The sequence below is a fragment of the Uloborus diversus genome, chromosome 6, assembly GCF_026930045.1.
Source record: "Uloborus diversus isolate 005 chromosome 6, Udiv.v.3.1, whole genome shotgun sequence".
Taxonomy (NCBI): domain Eukaryota; kingdom Metazoa; phylum Arthropoda; class Arachnida; order Araneae; family Uloboridae; genus Uloborus; species Uloborus diversus.
Window position 1 is genome coordinate 112705294 of NC_072736.1, and position 24852 is coordinate 112730145.

At 34.6% G+C, this 24852-nt stretch overlaps 1 protein-coding gene across 1 annotated transcript in view; it reads left to right on the plus strand.

The window, feature by feature from the left end:
* The first annotated feature begins 13941 nt into the window (after nt 1-13941).
* LOC129224927 (voltage-dependent calcium channel type A subunit alpha-1-like) overlaps nt 13942-24852 on the plus strand; it is a 194952-nt gene continuing 184041 nt past the window's right edge. The window contains exon 1 of the mRNA XM_054859474.1: nt 13942-14150. Coding sequence (XP_054715449.1) covers nt 13942-14150 — 209 coding nt within the window. The remainder of the gene's footprint in view (nt 14151-24852) is intronic.

Here is a 24852-nt window from a genome sequence, read left to right on the forward strand (position 1 = left end):
CAACTTTAAATAGCCGCTTTGAAACCTTCTTGAAAGATAAAATGCTGTGTAAAATCGTCCTTGGGTGATAAATGCTGCAACATGTTCTGCATCGGTGAGTTTTTAGCTTTATACGCATGTAGCGCGTCAGCATTGCGTTTGTAACTATATGTTCTTGGGTGAGTCTTGCTTGTAGCGATATTTCTATTACACTTTTAGCTTTTGTCCATGAGTTGTAAAAATATCTTGTGTAGTGGATTATCGCTGTTTGATACTAACAGATTTTTATTTTGGCGACTACCTACATCTGTATTTCATTCCTTGTAGTCTCCGCCATGTTTGGTCAAAGTCACATGGAAACATACTTATTTCGTGGCACTATTCATCATATTGTCATTGTAGTGTAATTTTGTGGTTTTTCTAATTAATTCCTTTGGAAATATATTTAAAAAGACATATTTACACTAGGTTCCATTACAACTTGTTGTTTGGCTCTTCAAATGCATAGTGAAAAGAAATTAAGCAAAAAAAAAAAAGTGTCTCAAAACACCAATTAAAAAACCAAGTCGTTAAATAGAATTAAAAGTTCTATGGAAATGTAAACAACCAGCAAATAAATAAATAGGGCCGTTGAATTCGTTGAAAGTCCCGATAAAATGTGAATATTCGCCAAGTAAAGGAAACAGTCCTTTAAACAACATTGAAAAATCCATTAAGATATAAAACACTCTGCTAATTAAATGAATCAAACAATAAAAGCTTCATTAAAATGTACAATAATCCACCAAGTAAATGTATCAATCCCTTCAAAGAGTTAAACGTTCCCTTAAAATGTAAAAATAAAGTATAAAAATGAAACATGGCGACATATAACCGAAACTTTTTGTTTTCACCAACACACAAAGTAAAAAATTCTCCAAGCACCAATGTATCTCTATAACATCTACCACACTAGTACCAAAGTTAGTACTTAAAACCGCTATCACAGAAATTTTTAATTACGTTTAAAACTCCAGTTGGTATTAAGTGTAGTTTTACTTATTTCACAAACGAAAACTGCAATCCATGAAAATAAACTAGCTAAAACCTTAACCAACCAATGAGACTTTGAGTTGATGCTGTTCTAACAACCTGAGTATGAAACTATACTCTAATTCACGGAAATGATAGACGAAAAGTAAACAAACTGGTTTCCAGAAGGTTTGTCGCTACCTCGTCAAATAGTGCGTTTCTTTGTCTGCATCTATGTTAATGGTCTTATAATGAGTACCCTCTCAGGTAATAAGAAACTGCTTAAATCTGTTCAGGTCTGGAAACGTGAAAACTTTTTTATTTGCCGTCTTGATTTTGAGCAATCAAGAATTACTCAGTGTTTATGATTGACTGAGGTTGATGTAGGGTCACTTTTCCTTTACTGATTTACTCCCCCCTCCCCTTTTATCTTTTGGAGAGATATAAGGGAAAGAAGATTTTTTTTTTTTTTTTGTTTTGTTTTGCTTTCATTTGTGTCAAATTGGATAGCATTGCTAGCATCTAAGATCTGGAAATGCGAATTGCCCAAGTAGGCTTCGTTCCACAAATCATGGGGACCAGAACATGGAATGAACTTGAGTATCGTTTAGATGCGATTCGAGCGACATACAGTGCACACATTGAACTCTGGTAATGAAAGATATTGCTTTCTGTTTAATAAAATGATGAAACAACTTTACGATGCGTTTGTTTTTCTTTTTCTGACGCCACCGGACCACCTTTAAACAAAATTCGGAAGTTTTTTCTTTTTTCTTCTTTTTTACGATGTCATAAAAAATTCGTAAGCCTGTGAATCAGTATTGTGTAAATCACATATCCATACGACAATTTGTTGCCCTTTTTTTTTAATTTTTCAATGTGTCAAAGACTTTTCAGACACCCTGTATTTGTCTGGTTTTGAAGGATTTGTCACATGCGTTTAAAGATCCTACTGATAACCACGGTTCACTCTACAAATGAAAGCAATTTTCTTCAATTCAATGTAAGAGAATCTTTTTATGCGTGATACTAATGTTGGTGAAATTCTGAGCACTTTTTTATACTTCTGTTACCTTCTTCTTTTCCTTCTTTCTATTTATTTTTATTATTATTATTATTATTATCGAATGAGAATAGAAGTTTGAGAGAAATCTCATTTACAGTTAAATATGATAAAACAGTTAAAATTCAAAAATATGTTTAATTACATTCTGCATTTGTCTTTTGAGCTGCGACAAAACTAGCAAAGGATATTTCGTGTCAAAAGGTGTTTAAATGGACTATTTTTAGCTCTGATAATATACGGCTATGAATGTGAACAATTGTTTTATTTTTATTTATTTATTTATTTATTTATTATTTTGTTGAATCTCAAAACAAAAGTTTATGAAAAGGTTTAAAATTTCACATTTCTGATTCTTAGTGCATGTTTTAGAGCCCTTAATTGTATAAGTTTCTTCAATATCGTCAACAAAGATTCCTTTCACAGCATACGTATTGAAGTAGAAAACTGAACGGAACGTATTGCGGGGCACGAATGGTGGATTCAAAAGATTTTAATAAACCCTAGTGAAAATTAATGGAATCAAGCCAATTTTTTTTACAAAATCACCTTTATTTACATCATTTAATTATAAAATCAAAATCGCCACTTAATATGCCCCCCCCCCCTCCTCTTTTTTTGTCCAGCACCATTTTTACTCTACTGGGCATAGAGTCAACTAGAGTTTTACTCTTTTCCTTGAATTCTTTATCTCTAAACCATGTTTTTAGCAAAGCACAAATCATTTTTTCTTTTGTCGTGCAATCAGATTTTCAGTCAATGTCACAATGGTCTGCCTCTTCCATGGAGCAATCCATGGCTAACAAAAAGATTAAAAGTGACCGGATTGAGAAAAAACAGCAAAAATATGTAGAAATTTATAACACTTAAAAAACACTATTTATGACCAAAAGAAAAAACACGTGAGGTTATAGCACCTAATCAACTAGTAGGCTAAACAGCTGTTATAAACAAAGACTGAACAACCACAAAAATTCGAAAATTAAAAACTCCCAACTTGATTCCATTAAATACTGTTTAAGGCTTTCACGGCCGGCGTCAATATGAGGAGATAACATTTCCGGGCTTAATGGCCGTGGTCTAATTGGAGTAGAAATTCCAGACGTTTCGGCTTGCTTTGCTGCAGCCATCATCAGTGGTTTGAGTTTGGTGAGACTGATTCCTAGCTTCGGTGGCTCCGGTATTTAAGCAAACTGCTCCAATAAGCCCGGAAATGTTATCTCCTCATATTGATTCCATTAATTCGTACAAGGGTGTAATTTTATGCTCGCTAAAATGTAATGTTATGCTCACTGTGTATGCTCGCTAAAGTAAGTTTAGCAACAGTTTGCTTAAATACCGGAGCCACCGAAGCCACGAATCAGTCTCACCAAACTCAAACCACTGATGATGGCTGCAGCAAAGCAAGCCGAAACGTCTGGAATTTCTACTCCAATTAGACCACGACCAATACGCCCGGAAATGTTATCTCCTCATATTGATTCCATTAATTCGTACAAGGGTGTAATGTTACAGTGCTGGATCTTCGATTTTTCCAAGCGCGGGAAAATATTGAAACTGCCCTCATCCTCTATATTTTTACATAAAGTTTCAACAAAAAATAAAAGAACATATAGAAATAGAGTTAGTTGGTCCCTCTGCCCCCCCCCCACACCCAGAAGATGCACCAAGGGTTAATGTTCCTGGTTTGATCCCCTCTAGATCCAGCACTCTACTTTTACCTTAAAAGAGCAGCGCTTAAATAAAGAATACATTTTTTAATGTAATTAAATTAGCGTTAGAGAGCATCTTTCACACTACGCTTAGTGACTTTTTATTTACAATTTGTTTTCCTATTTATGCTAAACATCAAAACGAATGTTGTACGTTTACTTTTGGTAGTCAATATATCTTTGCGGATATTTAAAACTCTTACCTGCTTGTGAATGCATGCACGTTATTCAAGGTGATAATCTAGATTAAAAAAGAAAAGAAGAATTTTGGTTACAACAAGGAAGTAATTAGTAACTATTATACTCGTTTTATTCTGATCGAGACAACGGCAATATCTTTGTCACAGTTTTTCTGCCTACGTCATGGGTTCAACGTAACCATGCTAACCAACTGCTTACTCATGGCCTACTCTTTATTGCAGCATTCAAAATTTACTTTCGTCCAGAATGTCATGATTAATTGATTTTACTTTGATATAGTATGTAATAGATAAGTCTACCTTGGTGGCCAGGTTAGTAAGGCCTTGGATTCGTAACCGAAGGGTGACGGGTTCAATACCAGCAGATCGAACATTGATTGTGTGTGGTAACTTTTGCTCGTAAATCTGTCGTAGTTATAAAATCCTGTTAGTGTCAATACTTTCGGATCAGGAATTGCTCGGTTCCTGGTTTGGATCAAAAACCCAGCTCTGTCTTTAGGATCCCATCTAACCGGTTAAACCACGTGTAGGGATAGGTACGGGAGACCCTGGAGCTAAAAAATATGCTCCATCATTTGGTGCAATGTGCTTCAAATTTTTACTGTGTGTACCCTTTTACAATCTGCACCTAAGAATACCATTTTTAATCTTGATTTGCTCAAGAGTAAAGTGAAAGCACTTATTGTCACCTGTGCTCATCAACCCACGCTTCTTAAAAGCGCCGGAAAAGGCAGAATGAACAAACTTGTGGATAGCATCCCGTGGGAGTTTGAGAGGTTTTCCTACTGTATCACGCAACAATAATTCTAATTAAGGACGGAGAAATCGCAAAAAAGTGAAAACATGTCACGCAGCTTTTAAGAAACAGATGTACCTTTCTTCATTTCCTTTTTGTATGTACAAATTACAATAAAGCGTGGGCGCCGTAAAAAAAATGTTTTTAGGAGGTGGCAAAATTTTAAAAATATATTCTGTCATCAAACCTCTTGTTAAACGAGTTTTAGTCATCAAATAGGTATAAAATAATCCACTATTATTGGGGTTTCTATTTTTCCCTTTTCCATTTTCATTTATTTATTTATTTTTCAATTCTCCACTCATTTTCAATTTTAAAACGGGTATCGCCTAGTAGAAAACAACATAGTAATATTTAAATTGTAAGCGATAGTGTATACAGCTGTATCGAGGATACCAGTACCTCTTATGACACTGAATATATTTGTGAACTTCGGCGTAGAACTGTGCCTAAACCACAAAGGTAACAACATTATACAGTACACTCCCGATTATCCGCGAGTGGATTGTCCACGGGGCTGATTATCCGCGAGTGCAAAAAGCAGAAAAAAAATGACGGATTTTTTCAAAAACTCGAGGATTTTAAAGTTTGTTGCTTTTTTTTTTACATGTCCTTCAGACTAGTGAGGCATAGTTTGGCGAGTTGACTAGCTTACCTGGGCAATATCATTCATTATTTTTTACTGCCTTAATATGTACTTAGGTACATGAAATGCAATTATTTTTTAATGCGCGTACTGCGTATATTTTTGCTCTTTGTAAGTTGTGTCACTTGTTTTTAAGCAAAGACAGTTTTTTCCATTAGCACCATATTTTAAAACATTTTCGGGTTATCCGCGGTACCCTTACCACTCAATTTTACGGATAATCGGGAGCGTACTGTTCATTGGAAATCATATTCATTGCAAACCTACAATATTTTATACTGTTGTTCAGTTTACTTCTTCCGTTATAACGTCTGGATTTTTTTTTACATCTTGTGCCTTAAATATGACGGTTCAGGGCCGCTGAGAGCCAATGTGGTCCTCTTGTCAATTTATTCGTCGAATCCCCTCCTCCCATAAAGCGCAAAAGATTTACACAATCCAGATTTAGGATCGTTCCCTAGTTTCCGACAAGGCTGGCATAGCCTCTTATCAGCCCTGTGTCGGTTTGCTCATCCGTTAACCCGTAGATATACAATAACACCTGGAGAATGTCAAAAAGGCTGTAATGACCCATAAAAGTAGGGTAGACCGGGGCACGTTTACGCAGTGCCATTTTTTCAAAACGAGTTATAAATGGAGAGCCAACCGTTATACCAGATTGATGCTGCTCTCTAGCACATATTCTCACAAGTTTTTGAGCATCAGTCGAGATTCGGTCTAGCGTGCAAAAATAATAATCTGTGTTTGAACGTTTGTGTTGAACGTTATGTAGCTTAGCTCATTGTGAGTGAATAATACTTAGTTAAGAAAGAACAAATATATAAAAATTAGCAGAATTTTATCCTTTTTTGAGAATTGTACTTATATGAACTGAAATGTTATTAAATTTTTTTTCACGTAAAAAATAAATCCAAACTTGGCGAAGGGGCAAGTTTACGCGTTGACGTCGGAGCACGCAGTTCTTACAGTGTCTTGCTTCTAAACGTGCCCTGAAACGTTTTTCGCTCCGAACTGTCTCAAACTTTTTTAGTATGTCAGATTATTTAGTTTTATTAGCATGACTGATATACCTCAAGAAGTAACGGGAGGATTCAGAAAAAGTTATTCCTCAAGTAGACCTCACAGGGTACAAGTACTGATTCAATTTCGGCGGCAATAGCTGAAAGCGATGTGGAGCAATAGAAAGTTTTGTTTCGTTACTTGTGACTGCTATATAAGAAATAAAACGCGGATTCAGGTAAAACATGGTTCATAAATAGGTCTCAGAAGATACAAAAACTGAATCAATTTTAGCGCCGATTAATCTAACAGGGGTGCTGCAACTTCTTGTTAATTCTGACTGCTTGCTTTTGAAAAGGAGTGCAACTATTTAGGTGAAATTTGGAATAACTATAAAGCTACACAGAAACCGGCTTAATTTTTGGAAAATGACCGGAGAAAATAACCTCTTTATTTAAAATATATAAGGCACGGTTTCTGCCATGGACTTTTCCTGCCTTTTCCAGTTTTATTTTTTTTTAAACTAAAATCTCTTCTTTTTAAATTGTCGATTATTTTCACATGAAAGTTTCAGCTCACTCTTACATAACTTGTGTTTATTACATAACCTGTAACTCAGTCTTTCAGAAACAATGTTATAACTAGTTGTTTCTGGAGGGTACAATTAAAAGCTTTATCCTCTACCGTGATCCATTTTGTTTCTCTTTTTTTTTTCGCTAAGTCACTTTATTATTTTTGAGCCAAACAGGAGTTGCTTTTTCTCCTAATTAAAAAACTTTTGATAGTTTTTTCGATCAAACTTTTTGACAGATGGTAGTGACTGAACCTAAGTTTTTTTTTTTTTTTAACTTAGATTATTTCCTTTCTTTTCACTTCCTTTTTTTTCACACTAATCGCCTTTGACGAGTAGTTGGTTCTGTTTTTTATAACCTCAATTATGTTTGTGTATTTTGATTCGCTTTCAGCAACATCCAAATGTAAAAAAAAACCCTTACACTATTTAAAAGTTACTCTATAAATGGCGTTTAAAAAACTAACATTGAAGTCCGCGCTTCACGATACCACACTTAGTGTTGGAAATCTTGCTACAGGAAAATAACAACTATTTCTGAAAGAAACACGGGAAACTTTCTAAATGTTTAACCATATCTCAAAGATTAGAGACTCATTCTTTTCTTTACTTCCATAAAAAACCGTTTAATGCTTTTAACAAGTCATCCAGTTGTTTTATCTTACTAATATTAAAAGAGGAAGTACGTTTCTATCTGTATGTATGTCTGTATTTTGCGAAAGGTCATTTTCTATAAGTTTTAGCCCAATATTAGATCGGAACATCAGGAAGTGAACCACAAAGAGCTCTGAAAATTCGATTTTGTTCGTCTATTATTTCAATTTTAAGCAAAATTTGTAAAAAGTTCTTTGTTACAAACGAGAAAGAATTTGACCTCATTGTAAATTTTTATACCTCTTGAAAACACCTCTTTTAAAGCAAAAATAAAATGAAATATTTGAATTTTCCTGTATACGATGATAAATATTTTGCATGTAATCTTCTAACTATCAAAAGAAGTATCAAAATGTTTGATTTGGTTAGAGCTGAGGAAATAATTTCTTAACAAACAAATAGGATAACAAACAAATTAAATGCTTTCCTACCTCAAAGCACAAACGTTCTTCAAATTATGTTCGTTTGGTTCCTCCTTTCCTCTCGAAGACTTGAATAATGATTCGACCAGTTGTCGAATCACGCGATTTTTTTTATTACAAACTGTCATATACCAAATGACCCTCGAAATTAGAAATGAGATTTAAGATGCATGGACTTAAAACCTTTTTCGCATCTAAAAATACCATTCATTTTTGCAATTATAGTTACAAGTTAATAAATAATGAATTTGCACATTAACTCAGTGGCAAGATTATTGGTGTTTGGTTAAAGGTTTATTTGGTTTTGACTTGCTATCGTTTGGAATTTCGGTCTAAAGAGTTTTATCACTCATTAATGATTTAATTTTTCTTTTATTTTTAAATACATTATGTTACTACTTCGTAGACTGGGTACACCCTTGTGGCTAGGAATTGTCCTGTTATGCCTGTATTCAGGGGTTTTGTATTCAAGAACCAAGTGTTTAATCGATGGATTTTGGACATGCAGTAAATCCACAGCATTCGTATCGCACGTTAAAGATCCCTTCAGTATATTTGGTTCAGAAACTCTCGGCTAAATTAAAATCCTAGGAAAATTTTGCATCGTAAGAGTCCAAGTTCCTGTGATGTAATAGGAAGCTGGCAGTCAAATTTTTCTCTACTATTGACATCCGTGCCTTAATGGTGGCACGTGACTGGTTGCCATGTCGAGAATCGCACTATCTTTAGCCTCTTAAGTAGCTCTATTGAAGAGAGAGAGGGGAAAAAAACATAAATTTGGGATTGTTACATTTAATACCACAATTGGTGACATTTCTAGTAACATTTCTTTTTTTAATTGATATATGTATGTGTTTTAGTATAACTTTCAAGGTGTTCCGGTTTATCAGTGTTCTTTTTGAGTGATATTTAAAATGAATACTGTATCTGAAAAGATCATCTGAAAATTATGCTAATCTATTTTTAGAAACATGGGATAATTGGGATATGGAAATTAGAAAACAGAAAAAAAAAGCGTCCAAAAAAAAAAAAAAAAGAAAAAAGAACATAACAAATTGTAATATCAAAAGTGTCCCTTAAGTGCAAAACTCTCTCAGAAACAAATTCATTTTTTGTAACATGGTGTTTCTGTAATGTGGTCTGTTTGGGATAGCTTATCTTACCTTATCAACCTTAATTCAAGTGCAATTTTTATTATTATTTTATTACCATGTTTCTATCAGCTCGTTTTGTTGCATGCTTGATGTTCGGATGGAATACCATGGTTGATTTTAAATAACTTCCCGATGAGTTAAAGACTTGAAATTTTGAATATAATTTAGAATCGGTTACAATACTGGAAAATGAGTTTAAAAAACAATTTGAAAATTCATTTTAAGTCATAACTGGCATAAAAAGCGACTAAACTAATATTTATTTTCCTGACATAAATATAGCGGTTACCATGCTTTCTTGCTGCCAAATGGGAGGTTAAGGGAGGTCTCTGTTACCTGTCAAAATTTACCTTATGCAGCAAATTTTGTATCATGACTCGATAGATTTGAAGTCAGTAGTGCAATATTGCTTTTTTTTTTTTTAGAAATGATGTCGAATGTCTCATGTAGTTTCTTGATTACTTTCATTGGATGTACAGCTCTACGGACATGCTTAGAGATGGGAATGGTAGGAAAAAAACAGGATTTTTTTTTTTTTTTTTTTTAAATCTTTCCTTCTTGTTCAGTTCCCCAGATGAAAACAATAACTTTGTTAATGCAATCTCTTAAGATAACTTAATTTCCCTGTACACCAAGGTATTATTTGCCATTTTTCTCATCGACACTATAAGTGTATGCACCATAGACTAATAATATGAGTAGAGGCAACCCTTTTGCTGCTCATAAACCAAACCATGTGACTGGTGGATATCCTAGCAACAGCGGGCGTTGATCGTAGCAGACGATCAACGCCCGCGAGAAATAAAATAAATAGAATTGATGGAATACGGAAGAATGATCTTTTATGGAGTCTGATTTGTAAATTTGTTACTCTAAGTTGTAAATATTTTGTTAATATAGCGAGTTTTTCGTTTAGATAACATTTTGCATTTTCTTTATTCAATTTGAATAACTCTCTAAGCAATTAAAGATGCAAGCGCCCAAAAAGAATCGGCAAATGGTAAGATTTTTACCAACAATTTCAATTTAAGATACCGATTAGTACATTTTTGCGTTAACGCAAAACGTTTACGCCAACGTTGACGTAGCAGTTCCGAATGAAATAAAAGTTACAGACAGGGACGTAACTGGAGGGGGGCAGACGGGGCTCGTGCCCCGGGCGCCAGATTTTGGGGTCGCTAAACTGACTAAATAAATTCTTAAAATTAATTTTTAAAAAAAGGCCAAGTTATTAAAAGCCAACCCCCCCCCCCCCCCAAGCTTCCAAAAAAAAAAAAAAAAAAAAAACGCTGTGCAGGTGCTGGCAGAAAGTTTGCATGGTTTAATATGGATCAAGAGTGGGAAGTATAGACAGAGAGAGAGAGTAGGAGGGCGCAGTAAATAGCATGAATGTGTTTTCTCAGAGTGACCAATAGTTGTTATATCTTTTACCTAAGACTTTTTCTCTCAGATTAGGAATATGGGAGCTAAGCTGAGGGAAGTACAAACCAATACAAAACAGCGGAAATGCTCAAATATCCTTTGACGAATGTTTTACAAATCAGCCGGATTTTCGTTATCCGGATTGCCTTTGGTCCCCCGCTAGCTCGGAAAAATGAAGTTGTACTGTAAATGAAAATAACCTGAACGGAAGCGCACTGAGAACATATAATATTTAACATTTTTATGATATGTGTTTAAAAAAAAAAGGTTAACCGAAAGACTTGATCTCAAGCACATTAGGTTTCTGTTTTTCTATTAACTGTTTCTCAGATGTATACTATATATAGCTTGACCACGAAAAGAAGGCTGATGACCTTGAAGCAAAAACATTATTTGTATCATTTGTAATAGTTTTTTGTGGTATTATTTTGGAATAGATAGGATTAGCGAGACCATACCTTTTACTGTTCGGTACTTTCTGGCAGATTCTACCTATTACGAATGATACAAATGATGTTTTGCTTCATGGTCATCCGCCATCTATCCGTTGTCAAGCTATACCAGAGTTGGGGGACGTGCGTCCTTTATAAAAATTAGCTCTTGGAATAATTAATATTTAACTGTACAGATTGCGTAAATTTAAAATGTGTTGCACATAAAATTGTTAAGATAGTTTAAATAAGATTATCTGTCCTTTTGAACTACAGTAAGATGTCAGCTTAAAGTCAGGATAAGCCGAGTATAGTAATATTCAATTAATTTCAAGTAAGAAACAAAAACAACCTACTAAATTTTTTAGCGGATTTAAAATTATTTCACGCATTATTGCGATATGTTGCTCTTTTGTAGTTGAATATTGTTATTTTTCTTGCGAATTTCTTCATAGTAGTATATTAAAATACTGAAAAAAAATTGCAAATCTTTGTTTTATTGAAGTCATTTTTTTTTTTTTTTTTTTTTTTTAAAGCAATATTGCAACAAGTTGTGAAAAACTCTCTTGTGGAAATACAAAAATATTTTTCCTTGAATAACTTTGTATGTAAAATAATAAATAAAATACTTAATGATTTTTACCCCCTATCGCTATTTTTTTAAAAAGCAATACAGTGATAAAGATCTATAAAAACTTATAATTACGTAAAAGTCGCATTTATAAGGCTTATGGCATTATAGGCAGCGGACTCCTTTATCGCTGCCTTTCAAATATGGCTTCCAGTGGTGAAAAGGTTCAAAAATGATACCAAATGGAATGTTATTTATCTATTTGTTCTACTGGTTAAAGAGCACTCCGTTACGGTGTAACGAAAAATTACATTACAAGACATGTATAAATTTCAAATGCATTTTGTGTAAAATTCGTCCTTGACTCATATGAGGCAGGGAGAAGGAAAGGGATGTAAGTGAACATTTTCAAGTTTTGAGTAAAACGCGTATAGCCTAGGTAGAATTTCATTGATTTTTTTTTCTAAATCATGCTGTACAGCAGCACCTACCAGGGCTACTAGTACTATCTCTGGCCCCAAGACAGAGGAGGGGTTCACCTACTATGTGTACTGGTTATCTCCAAATTTTTAATTTTGCCACTTGCATCCCTTTGCATCTCACTGCCTCAAATGTAACCGTCTCCTCCATGATTCTGCTCCATTTGCGTTGAAATTTGATAGTTAAATTAAATTTAAGATTTATTTAAGATCTTAATTTTAGATATAAGTTCTTGTTTATTGTATATAGTTTGCCATGTGGTGCATTTAGCCCAATTTGATATTCTGTCGTGCATATACTGGAGCTTAAACACCCTCTTTTTAGTTTGTAGTTTAATTTTTTGGTCTTTTGACCATACTTATTGATTCCTCTACGGCTGATGAGCTCTTGATTCAACCTTTCAACTTTTTCTATTAATTGCTGCTTGTATTTTTCTTTTTCTCATCATTATTATTCTTAAAAATTGTTTAAAACTTGTTATTTGACTTGTATATTTAAATATTTACTTGGCTTTTTAGTTTTGCTGCGTTGCGCATCTATGAGCTTTTGGTTTGGTTTTTTCAATATTCTTCACTTGTATTATAATAATAATAATAATTATATATATATATATATATATATATATATATAGGGAGCGTGTGTTTTCTCTGTAATGTACGTGAGGGGCCCTGGTGTTGACGTTATGATGTTTCTCTGGGATTTTTTTTTCTTTTTTTTTTCTTTGTTTGTTTTGTATGGGGGGGGGGCGCCGAAACGAGGTCTTGCCCCTGTTTGAAAATTTCATAGTTACGTCCCTGGTTACTGAAAACTGTGATCAAAAATTAATTGCTAATGTCAAAATAATGCATAACTAAAAGAAAAACAGTTCAATCATCTCTGCACCTGGAAAAAAAATTATAATAAAAATACATTACGTCTTAAATACATGTCGAGTGCCAAACTATAGATAATCCTGCCATCTAGCAACCATGCTGCCAAAGTTTTCGCCAAGCCTTCCACCAGTCACATGATGTATCCATGAACCAATTTTTTCATCAGCAAGTCCGGGAAAGCTCTGTCTACTCTTATTATTAGTCTATGGTATGCACAGAATAAAATTGGTGTATATTATTGTCAATTAATGGAAATGTTTAGCTAAAAAGTTTAATATGTTTTCATTTAACGTATAAATACATGAATATATATATATATATTTTTAAGTACCATTTCAAATTTAAATCTAAAAATTTGCAAGAAAAAAGGAAATTTCTGTTAAAAAATTTCATTTAACAACTTACCAAAATAACATTTTACTCAAAATTAATGGGTGATTGATGACTTGACTAATTTAGATCATTTTTGATGTTCTGAACAACAAAAAAAAAAAAAAACTGTCCTTTTTTTCACTGTAAAAGTTAAATGCAAATTTCTGTTTAAACGAAAAAAATAGCATAGATTGCATGTATATTTTATGATTTCATCATTGTTTTATGTTTTCTACGAAAATATCGCTATTAAATACATTAATTTCGCAAATTAGCTTTCCCAATTTTTCCAAATTTTCTATATAAAAAAAAAAAAAAACAAGAAAAAGGTTTGTTCCTCCGTCTTAAAATCTCTTGAAATGTTACATCTCAAGGCATACTCGTATTTATCAGTAGGTAATATTTGGAATTTCTTACGGTAAATTGTAAATGCGGGCGTTCCTGAAAACTATGATTTGTATCTCCGGTTGAGAGTTTCTGTGTTCATTCCTTTCGAGGTGTTAGAAATATTTCATTTAGTTGTTTATTTATTGCTATTTTATCATTAACGTATTTTGTTGATAAAATCATTTAAAAATTGAAACTGATGACTTCCTTTTGTGTCCTCCGCAGGTTGCAGGCGCTGCAGGCCGAGGCTGCCCGATCGGAACGCGATGAGCCGAAGCTGAGCCGCGGCCGGGAGATGGTCAAGAAGAGAGGGCAGCACCTGTATGGGGCACCCGGCCCCTCTTCCCTCTTCCTCTTCTCGGAGGATAACCTCATACGGAGGTACACCAAGTTCATCATTGAGTGGCCATATCCTTTTATGCTCTCGCCTAGTATGGAATAACAAATCGTCTGCTTTCGAGCAGATGTTAATATAGCAGTGGTTCCTTTCTTTTTATGCCCCTTCGTTCCATTTTTTGTTCCTACCGAGATTGTTTCTCGCCCACCTTAGTTTCCACCCCCTTCAATTTTTGAAATGCTCTAATTTCCGGAATGCTATGCTGGTTGCATATAAACAACCTTTACTCTGCTAGAGACCATGTAAAAATTTGGAGATTGCTCATTGGCTACCGCGTGAAAACATCATTCATCTCCTTCATAGCTTGTTTTGCAAGCTCTAACTATTGTTTCATTTCGAAACAAGACATGTCTTCTTGATATTCTTCCAAGGGAGAGGGATAATTTAAAACACTCAAACGTGAATTCAGAATTCCTGAGGAATGAAATTTGTTCAATACGTTGGATGGGGAAAAAACATGGCTGACACATATGAGTCGACTGGCCAATCGGGAGTCCCATAACTATTACTGTAAGGTTCTTAGCTGAGCAGGTTGTTTATATGCATCCTGGTTCCCTATTTTGCTTATTACATTTTAATATGAATACTAGTTGCGTCGCCCGGCTTTGCACGGTCCACCTCGAAAATAAAAGTTATGTCAAGTGAAGCGTGTTCAACAATCAGGGTTAAAAAAAAACGTTTTGCGGCAGATTGCGGAAAAATAATCAAAAAGTAAACATTTTAAATCCCCCGATTATAGGAAAAGCCTTTAAAACAAAAGCCAGAAATGTATTTGCTCATATTCGAGAAAAAAACATTGCAGCAAATCTTTCTTCTTAATAATTTTCTTCACGCTACAATATTTAATAAAAGCATTTTTATGGAAAGTTGAGATGAAGCACTGAATAATAATTTGAATGGAGGAAAGCCTTCGAAAAATAGGAATTTCAAATTGAAATCTAAGTGTGATAACTAAGAGTTCTTAACTGATATCTCCGTTAATTATTATCGGAGGATTATGTTAAATAGCCAAACATAAAGACGGGAAGATTGCGAATCATCGATACCTGGTTCGATGATCAGATTACTGGCGTTCGGGAGAAGTAACTCGGACATACATACATACATACATATGTACATACGCTATGTTTTTAAATATATAAGATTTATAGCTTTACTAATTTTAACAAAACATGAAAACTTAGAGACAACGGATGTTTAGAAAACCGAATTAGTTAAATACACTGGTGTGCAAAAATTAAGGACGAAGTCGAAAAATTAGCATATCAGCTGAACGAAGAAGCAGAGCGGACAGAAAGACCTATCAGGAGATTAAGTAAGGTGATGTACGGTAGCACATGCGCAGATATGCAGGCAGACGTAATGGGGGAGTGTCTGAGTAGTATAAAGCATGTTGTCGGTGTAAGATCAGTATTTCTGGCAAAGAGATTGCACGCCGTATAGCAGTTAAAATCACACCGAGTTGCTGCCTCAGCGAGAAATGGCGAATAATCAATCTGTTAGACGACATCTGGATGCTTTTACCCGAGGTCGAATCATTGGGAAGTTGGAGGAAGGCCGCAGTGTGACAAGTGTGGCTGCGGAGTTCGGAATTGCTCACAGCATCGTTTCACGACTTTGGAGACAATTTCAAACTACAGGAACAGCTATCTGGGTGTTCAGTAGTGGTCGTCCACGAGGAACCACACCCGCAGATGACCGGTATATTGTCTTACAGGCCAGAAGAAACAGGCGGCAGACAGCGAGAGAAATCGCTAGACACACGACACAGGCGACTGGACGACCGATATCGCGTTTTACCGTGGCCAGAAGACTGCACGGTGGTGGTCTGTTTGCACGACGCCCTATACGGTGTGTACCTCTAGCGCCTGCCCATCGGAGAAGGCATTCTCTGTGGTGCCGGGAACACCGGAATTGGAGAGACAATGAATGGGGACGAGTACTCTTTACCGATGAGAGCAGATTCAGTCTGAGTAGCGATTCTCATGGCATATTCATCCAGAGAGAGCGGGGAAGCCGCAATCATCCCTCGAACATCATTGAAAGAGACAGGTATGGAGGTCGCGGTGTTCTTGTTTGGGGAGGCATCATGCTTGGTAGTCGTACAGAACTTCACATCTTCGACGCAGGTTCAGTCAACGGGACCCGTTATTGTAACGAGATTCTTCTTCCATATGTGCGTCTTTTTAGAGGCGCTATGGATCCGCAGTTCCTTTTCATGGACGACAATGCACCATGTCATCGCACAGTAGCTACCGAACAGCTCTTAGAGAGTGAGGATATTGAACGTATGGATTGGCCGGCACGATCTCCGGATCTCAATCCCATCGAGCATGTATGGGAGTTTCTAGGCAGACGCTTGGCAGCTCGTACCTTACCACCAGTAACAATTCATATCCCCAACTAAAGACCGGATGTTTCTTGCTGGACACCCATCACAGGGAGGATTCGGCCTTCAATCGCATTGCGCTCCATGCTACTTTTCAATAAAGCTTCTTTTTATCCCTCTGATTTCTCTTTTAGTAAGTGTTGCTTACATTACACATGTCCTTACGTATTGGAGATTTTACGGTATTAAATGTGTTGATTTGGAAAGCTTTTGTACAAAGTTATATTGAAAAAACTGTCTCGTAATTTTTGCACACCAGTGTATTAATTAATCTATATATATAAAAATTAATATTTGTCTGTATGTCATCCATGAAATCAAAAACTACCCGGCCGATTTGGCTGAAACTTTCACCGTTTGTTATTTTCGGTACTGGGAATGTTTATAGACCAGTTCGAAAAAAATCCGATCGATAGTTCCTTTTTTATTCCAATTTAAGTCACAATCCATTGGATAAATACGAATAAAATTATCGGCTGCAGAAATTAATTCGCGTGAAAGATCTCATTGATAAGAAGTTAGCTGTTGCCATTTTTCTTGAGTTTGAACAAATAAATTCTTTCTTTATTGTTTTATGGCTTTTCATGCAACGGGGGAATTTAAAACTTTTTCTATTTGATATTTTTAGCGATTGATTGATCTTGCAAACTGCGTGAGTACAAAATTTGAGTATAGTCACGGCTTTACTTGATACGTGTTTCTATAAGACGCGATAAGACGCGTATTGAGTGAAGCCTTGGTATAGTAAGCTAATCGGGACTTTTAGACACGCGATTTAGACACGTGACACATGAATTTTGAAACAAAACAAAAAAAAAGCCAACGATATGTGCCATTTCGAGTCGAGAGTGAAGAATTTGTATAGATTGTGCGTATTTTTGACATTCAATATTTATAATAATGTGCGTATTTTTGACATTCCGAACGCATTTGCTGTGCAGTTTTTTTTTTTTTTTTTTTTTGGTAGCATCGTATACCATAGGCGACTTGGCGACATCTTATAAATTGAAAAGGGTCCGATTATTATGAAAATTGCTATATATATGTATTTCTCCACGGAGATGGTGCATAAAATGCTCATTGAAGCCACTCGCCACCAGGTGGCACTGCAGAGTAGCAACTTCTGCCCCGTTCAACCGATTGTCATGAAAATCAGTATAATGATGTTTTTTTTTTTTTTTTTTTTTTGGCGTAGCAACGCGCGTCGGGTACAGCTAGTACTAAGGCCCCTATATATACGATATAAGCCGACGCATCAGCTTAAGATCAGCCTTTTTAGATCGGAGCGCGTGTTTGAGTGGTTGTCTTTTCTGGCGAGTTATCGCGTGGATGAGCAATTATTAGCGGCACGTGAATTGTTTATAAAAATAAAATTTTATTTTCGTCAAATTTGGCGAAATCCGAAACTTTGCTGTGGTAACCCAAGCAGTGCAACAATGAAAAATCCGATCCAAAATGGCTAAACTTAAGCTGGTGCGTCGGCCTGTCTATATAGCGGCTCTAGATAGTACAATATAAATGTGATGGGTAGTAATTTTTGGAGCCGAAAATTTTCCGAAACTTAGGTGTCATTGAAATGACGTTTAGATGAATCTGATTTTCCGGAACCGATCTCCATTCATTTATTTTATTGATTTATTCATTTATTTTTTGCTCGAAAATTATGATGACAGTTGCGTGCCCCCTATCAGTAATTCTATGCCTCCCTAAGAAGGTGCGCTTCACATATTGCAAAATTCTACATTAAAGGCTTGGTTTTTAGAAAAGTGTGTCGTTAATGGTCAAGGTTAGCTGTCGGAACTTGCCACGTGGTGACTAAATGAAAAAAAGTAGCGATTCCAAACATAAGTATAATTTGCCCCTCGGTCACCATTTTTTCAAACCCCGCCTGTATTATCAGTTAGTGTTAATACTATTAATTAAGTATATATTAACTTAGATTCAAAACCGATAATTTATGTTTCAGTAGCAATGTAAAGAGCAATTTGTTTTCTAATTACGCTTTTTGTCATAAACAAAAACGTGACGACTACCGTCTAGAAAGCCAAACGTGTTCCAGATTATTACTTGTTGATTAACAATAAAATACATAATGTGCATGCACACTTCAATGTCGCATTCCAGTTGAAAATGACCTTTCTATGAACATGAGCAGATATTAGTATTAGTTGCGGTAACTACATATTCAAAACCGTTGCATACTAACGTATTTAATATGAAAACTTAGAAATCCATTTTGTAAATGAACGAAATAAAAATGCCGAAAATTTTCCGCACGCTTATGGAAGATGTTAATTAGTTCAGAATATTTTATGGAAAAACAAACTTTTGGAACAAATTACATGGATAATCTCACAAGTGATGCGAAAATCATAAAATATGGAAAATAATTTGGAAAAATCTAAATGTTTTTGGACAACTTGATAACAACTTATCCGATTTTTCCGAGCAGTCACCGGATTCACCTCCCTAAATTAGTCTCTGTTCACAAGGATTCCTATGCATATATAACTTTTGTAAAAGGCAATAAAACAAACGGTTTAAACATAGAATAATAAAATCGATATTATCGAAATTTTTTATGTTTTATCTTCAAAGTGATGATATTACCGAAATAAACTAAAGCCGAAATTTATATCGAGAGAGAAAAAGAATATCGATGTGTGTGAGTGTTTGTGGTAGGATGTGTATGCAGTTTGCGTCGTCTGAAAGAGAAAGATAACAAAGAAAATCAGTTCACCTGCCAACACTTTTAGGCAGCCTTTATCTTTAAAGGAGCAGCATCTCGAACTTTTTCTTTGCTTTGACATGTCTCCAAAATTTTGAAAATCGGAGATTTATTTTAAGTTAGGAAAAATAGTCTTTGTGATTGTACCAAAAAGGAAAAAAACTTTTCCGCAAAAGTTTTTATAATGTTAGTACATTTGGTGTAAAAGAAAATCGGCGCATTCAGATTTTTTTTTTTTTTTTTTTTTTTTTTTTTTTTTAAGAAACTCTTTGTGGCATTCTAAAACTTTATGCCGTGCCGGTCAGATTTTTGTCGGAAACGTTTGTTTCTAAATATTTCTAAAGGTGAAAATTCTTCTTAGAATAAAATATTTGAAAAGTAGGAAGTCTGTAAGAAAAGCTTTTATGCAGTCGTCATTAATCCTTAGTCCCTCCCCCCTTTTTTTTCTCTCTCTTAGTGCACATTTTTAACCGTTTTGAAATTCTTGAACTATTGATTTTCAAAGAATTGTGTTCAATCAAAAACATATTTAGGCGGAAATTATAAAACTTGTTTGCTTTGTTTAACCGTAGGAATGTATTGTTGGAAAATTTGTAGCAATTGTATTATATTATCAAAAGTAACAAGAAGTTCTGTCTAGAGCTAGGCGAGCCTACCTTCCCGTATACCCATACTACTTTCTAGTACCTGATCAATATTCTCAAAAATAGCTAAAATCGCAAATTTTTTCAAACATATTTTTAAAATACTTTAAGCTGATTTCTAGAAATAAAATATTCCTCACTCATCTAAAAAAATTAAATGCGTAAAAAAAAAAAATAGCAACTTTTAAACAAAGCAGCTAATACGCTTTTTTCCATTAAAAAAATTTTTAACAGCTTTCAAAACGAAAAAATAATAATTAAAATTAATAAGCTCATTAAAATAAATACATCATATCAAAAAAAAAGAAAATCGTTTCTTTTTCCCCTGTTGCCAAAAACAATTTTTTAAATGAATTAATGCACTTACCAAAATAAATAAAAACAAAAAAATGTCAACTTAAAGAAATAATTTTCATTGTCAAAGAAAAAAAAATCGTCTGCGCATATCTTTATGTAGAAACATAAATGACTTCGAGTTTATTCGCCGAAAACTGAATACCTAAATTAAAACTTTAGCGTAAAAATAAAAACAAGTCAGATCAACAATAATTATTTCACAGTAAAAACCATAGCTGCAGAGTCGGAGTCAATCTCATTTTGGGGTAAAGGAGTCGGAGTCGAATATCTAAGAATCGGAGTCAGTCATTTGTCCTCCGTGTATAAATTTTTCCCAAAGCTACGAAGTCAGAGTCGAAGTCGGGGAGTCGGAGTCCGATTAATTGTCGGGCATAGGAGTCGGATTCGGAGTCAAGTGCCCCTAAATTCTCGGAGTCGAAGTCTGTAGTTTGGCGTCAAAAGCTATTCCAACAAAATTTGTTTGAAAAAAATCCGCCTTCAAGTACGCAATCTACATTGACTGTCAGTTTCCCCGTAGGCGCTAATGTTAAGGGATTTGAACTGTTCAAAATTGAACGGAAAATTGTTCAAATCAAAAAGATATTTCATATACAAGTTTTTCATCAAAAGCTTTTTCCTACAAAGTTTGTTTGAAGCAAATTCGCCTCACAGTTCGGAATTGCCTTGAATTTCCCCGTAGGCGCTAATGTTAAGTTTTTTTGAACTGTTCAAAATTGAACAAAAAATAGTTCAACTCAAAAAAAATATGGGAATGAGGTGTCCTCGCCGAGATTTTTCGAACAAAAAAAAGTTTGTTCGAATCGGACTATTCATTCAAAAGTTATTAGGGGGGGGAGACAGACAGACAGACAGACAGACCGACAGACCGACGGACCGACAGACATTTTTCCCCATCTCAATACCCTACTTTCCAATTTTTAATTTTTCAATATTTATTTATTTATTTTATTTATTTTTGACTTTTTTTTTTTTTTTTTTTTGTTTTTTTGCGATATTTTTAAGATGCATTAAGCCTTTTTTCATGCTTTTTTCTTCTTTTTCTGACTTTTACTGGGAAAGTAGGCTAAAAAGCAAATCTTTCAAGCATTTGATTCTTCGTTGTAATTCTAGCCATAGTTTCGTGGAAAAGCACGAATTTTATTTGAATAAAATTCGATGCGAGAAAGTCTATAAATTTCTGCTTGAGAAGAATATGACGCTTCAAGGAAAATAGAACAATGAAATGGCACTCGGTGAATTTCAAATACCTACCATCATATTTCAAAATAAAAACGAAATCCGTACCATTTAAGGATGGGGGTTTTTTTCCATTTACATTCCTCCTTTTGGGGTATTTTTTTTTTCCTCCGAGGCATTGATTTCGCAATCTTTTCAAGCCGTTTATCAAAGCTATTTGCGCAAACATTTTTTCCTCAAAAAAATGATTATTTCTACAATCTAAAGAATTTTGTACCTACTAACTGAAACGGAAAGTATTCTATAAGCTTTCCATTCCTATAAACATACTGATTATTATTATGTGAATTTTAACTGGAGAAGAGGCCCATATGAATTTATTAAAAGTTGTATTTTTAATGTATTGACTAAATGTTCATTTAAAAAACAAACGAAAACGTAAAGAACACCGAGAAAGGAAATCCTCCCAAAAAAGGGAAAAAACCCTTGATGAAAGTACAGTGTATAGTCCGACCGCGAACAAATGACCCCTATAAATCATTCGAGAAAACGAGTCATTACCTTAAAAAAATTGGTAGAGAAGGAAGAAAGGAAGCGTGCCATATTTTGGCATTAAGCAACGTTTTGGCGATATGAAAAAAAAAAAGAAGAATGTAGGGGAAAAGAGGGCTCATGTGAACATGGTATGTTTTACTAGGATAACGTAAAGCAAAAAGTCTTAAAAAATTCTCAAGTAATGGCGGTACCAACCCTACTTTTTTACCCGACTGCGCGTGCGCGACGCAAAGGAGGGTAATGTGTTTATGAGTCTATGTATGTATGTTTGTTCCTATGTGGCGTTGTACAGGCTAAACCTCTTGTCCGATTTTGATAAATCTTACGTCAATCGATTTGTCTTAACCTTGTGAGTGTCACTAAACACATGACATTAATAAAAATTCACCATACCAACAACCAGTCGCCATATTGTCACTTCGGGATCATGTCGCACGCTACCTGCGTGCTACACAGCGTGCGACAAATGCAGTTTTCACTGCCTGAATTTTTGTTTACTAAGTCAACTAATTCGATTTTCATCTCTAACATGTTGCATTAGTTTTTTTTTTTTTTTTTGGTTTTTTCGCAGTCAGGTTTTTTGTTTCTATTTAATAATTATTTTTACCAAACTTTCAGAGTAAGGAGTCAGTTTATGCGTTTATGCTCCTGTGGTGAAAGTTTCTTTGTTTTAGCAGATGCTGATGTAGTTTTATCAGTCATCTTAGTGTAAAAACATATTTTAAATTAATTAATAAGCTAAATTTAATTATTGCAAACTATTATATGAACACTCACGTAAATTTATGGCAATGTTTAAATTTTGTAATTAAATTAAAAATTCTTTTGTTTTTGAAAAATTAGTTCTACAGTAGATGACGGGGCACTTGTGAATACAATATCTAGGGGCAGATGTGAACAGTTCCCATTTCCTATCCGCTATATAAATATTAGTATAGGCTTACTAAAAGTGTTAAAAGAGATGTAAAGATTTATAATTATTATTTTGTTGCAATCAGTTTGTAAATTTATTGTTAATTATTATTACATAATTATTCATTATTTATTTTATTATTTTTTATTTTTTTAATTCTTTAATTACTAAATAGTTGGCCAAAAATTTAGAGGTATGGAATATTTGCAAAAAAAATGAAGACAAAATATTTTTCTAAAAACTGAAATTTAGAATAATTTTTAAATTCATCATCAAATTCTGCATGAAGTTTAAACACACTGTATAACAAGAATAACATTTACATAAAAAAAACATTCTTTGTATTGTTTAGTCTCGTAAGATTTTTTCTTGTCGATCCCGTGATTAAAACATGCTATAAAACTTTAATATTTGACAGTGAGCAAAGTTATACAATTCGAAAAATATGTTTTATTAATGATAGTTACTGTACATTTCAAACTGACACAATGTAGGCTACAAACCCTTGAATGTAATTGCTATATACGTATATTCTTCATTATAACGAGTTTTTCGTTGAAATATGATGCCCGTCCTGCATTTCTCAATTGTGTTCACATTTGTCCCATGCTTGTTCACTTGTGCCCTCCTATAGGGGCACATGTGAATAGTTGAAGACAGTTTTTCAAAATTCCATAAAGTATAGAGATATTTTTTTAGAAAATCCGAAAGAATTCCATGGCACAAAAAAAAAGACTATTCAATCATGGGGACCCTTTTCTGTGAGATATTGATAATATTTTCTGAGAAATTAAGAAGCGGAAAAAAAATGTTCACATGTGCCCCCTTTTCCCTTACATTCTAGCATATTTTCGTTATGTGATTATTTAGACCTGAAGGGTTTAAGTAGCAGCAATAACTGCATTGACTTGGCGAAAAAGAAAAAAAAAAGACAAGCTTTGCATTCTCTATTGCGCGCAACCCTGCTCTCGCCATTTTTCAACTGAAATTAATTAAAGCAGGCGTTGTTATCTCTGACTAATGAATGCTGAAAGAAGCAAAATCAAAACCCACCCACTTACGTTGTGACCTGTTCAATGAGACCTCACTTTTGACCACACAAAATTACAATGATTCACCTCTGTGGCTTCACTTCTTTGTTCCAAAGTGACGTATTCAAGCTTCAGAACCAATGACGCACCTACAAAATTACGTTCCAAAATTTTCCTCTTCATATCGTCCTCTTCACGAAAATGGGCAATTCAGAAACAAGGTGAAGCCAAGGATCAACTCTTCGCGGACAGACTTTAGCAATTTTTGTGTTAAGCATCCAAAGTCTAAAATGAATATTTTTTCCTGGGACATGAGGCATGGATCACCTGATGAAGTTGCAAGAGAAGCGTAGCGCGAGGTGACGGCAATCAAAAAAAAAAATGTCGTCTGGTTCGATAAAAGTGTTTTTGTTTTGACTATTGAGCGATGGGAAGTTTACTTGGAAACCATTTTGTTCCTCTGATGGATTGAATCAGTTGTAAGTTCACAAGTTCCATCATTTATCTCCCGAATTAAAGGATGCTGGTCGGTTTATCCAAAACACAAGGTCGGAATACTTCAGTAACTTTGTACCCTGAACCTCACATGGTTTCAAAATGCTCATTGTTAATCAAAAAAAAATTTTTTTGGGGGTCTACAAGGAAGCTAGTTGCAAATTCTAGGTATGAAGTTGTCGATTTTTAAAAATAAAATAATGATACAGTGCATCGGTTCCCAACCGGTGGTTCGCAAACCCCTGGGGGTTCGTGAAAGGTATAGAGGGGGTTCGCGAAAATAATAATGTAATGGCGGAATTTTAACTCGCTTGCTGAGCGTTTTTCATTCAACATTTATTAGTTTGTTTCTTACGCCATCCAGTTCTTGATGAAAAGATCACTGGAAGAGAACAAGTTGTCTTCGTATTGTTCATACTAGATGT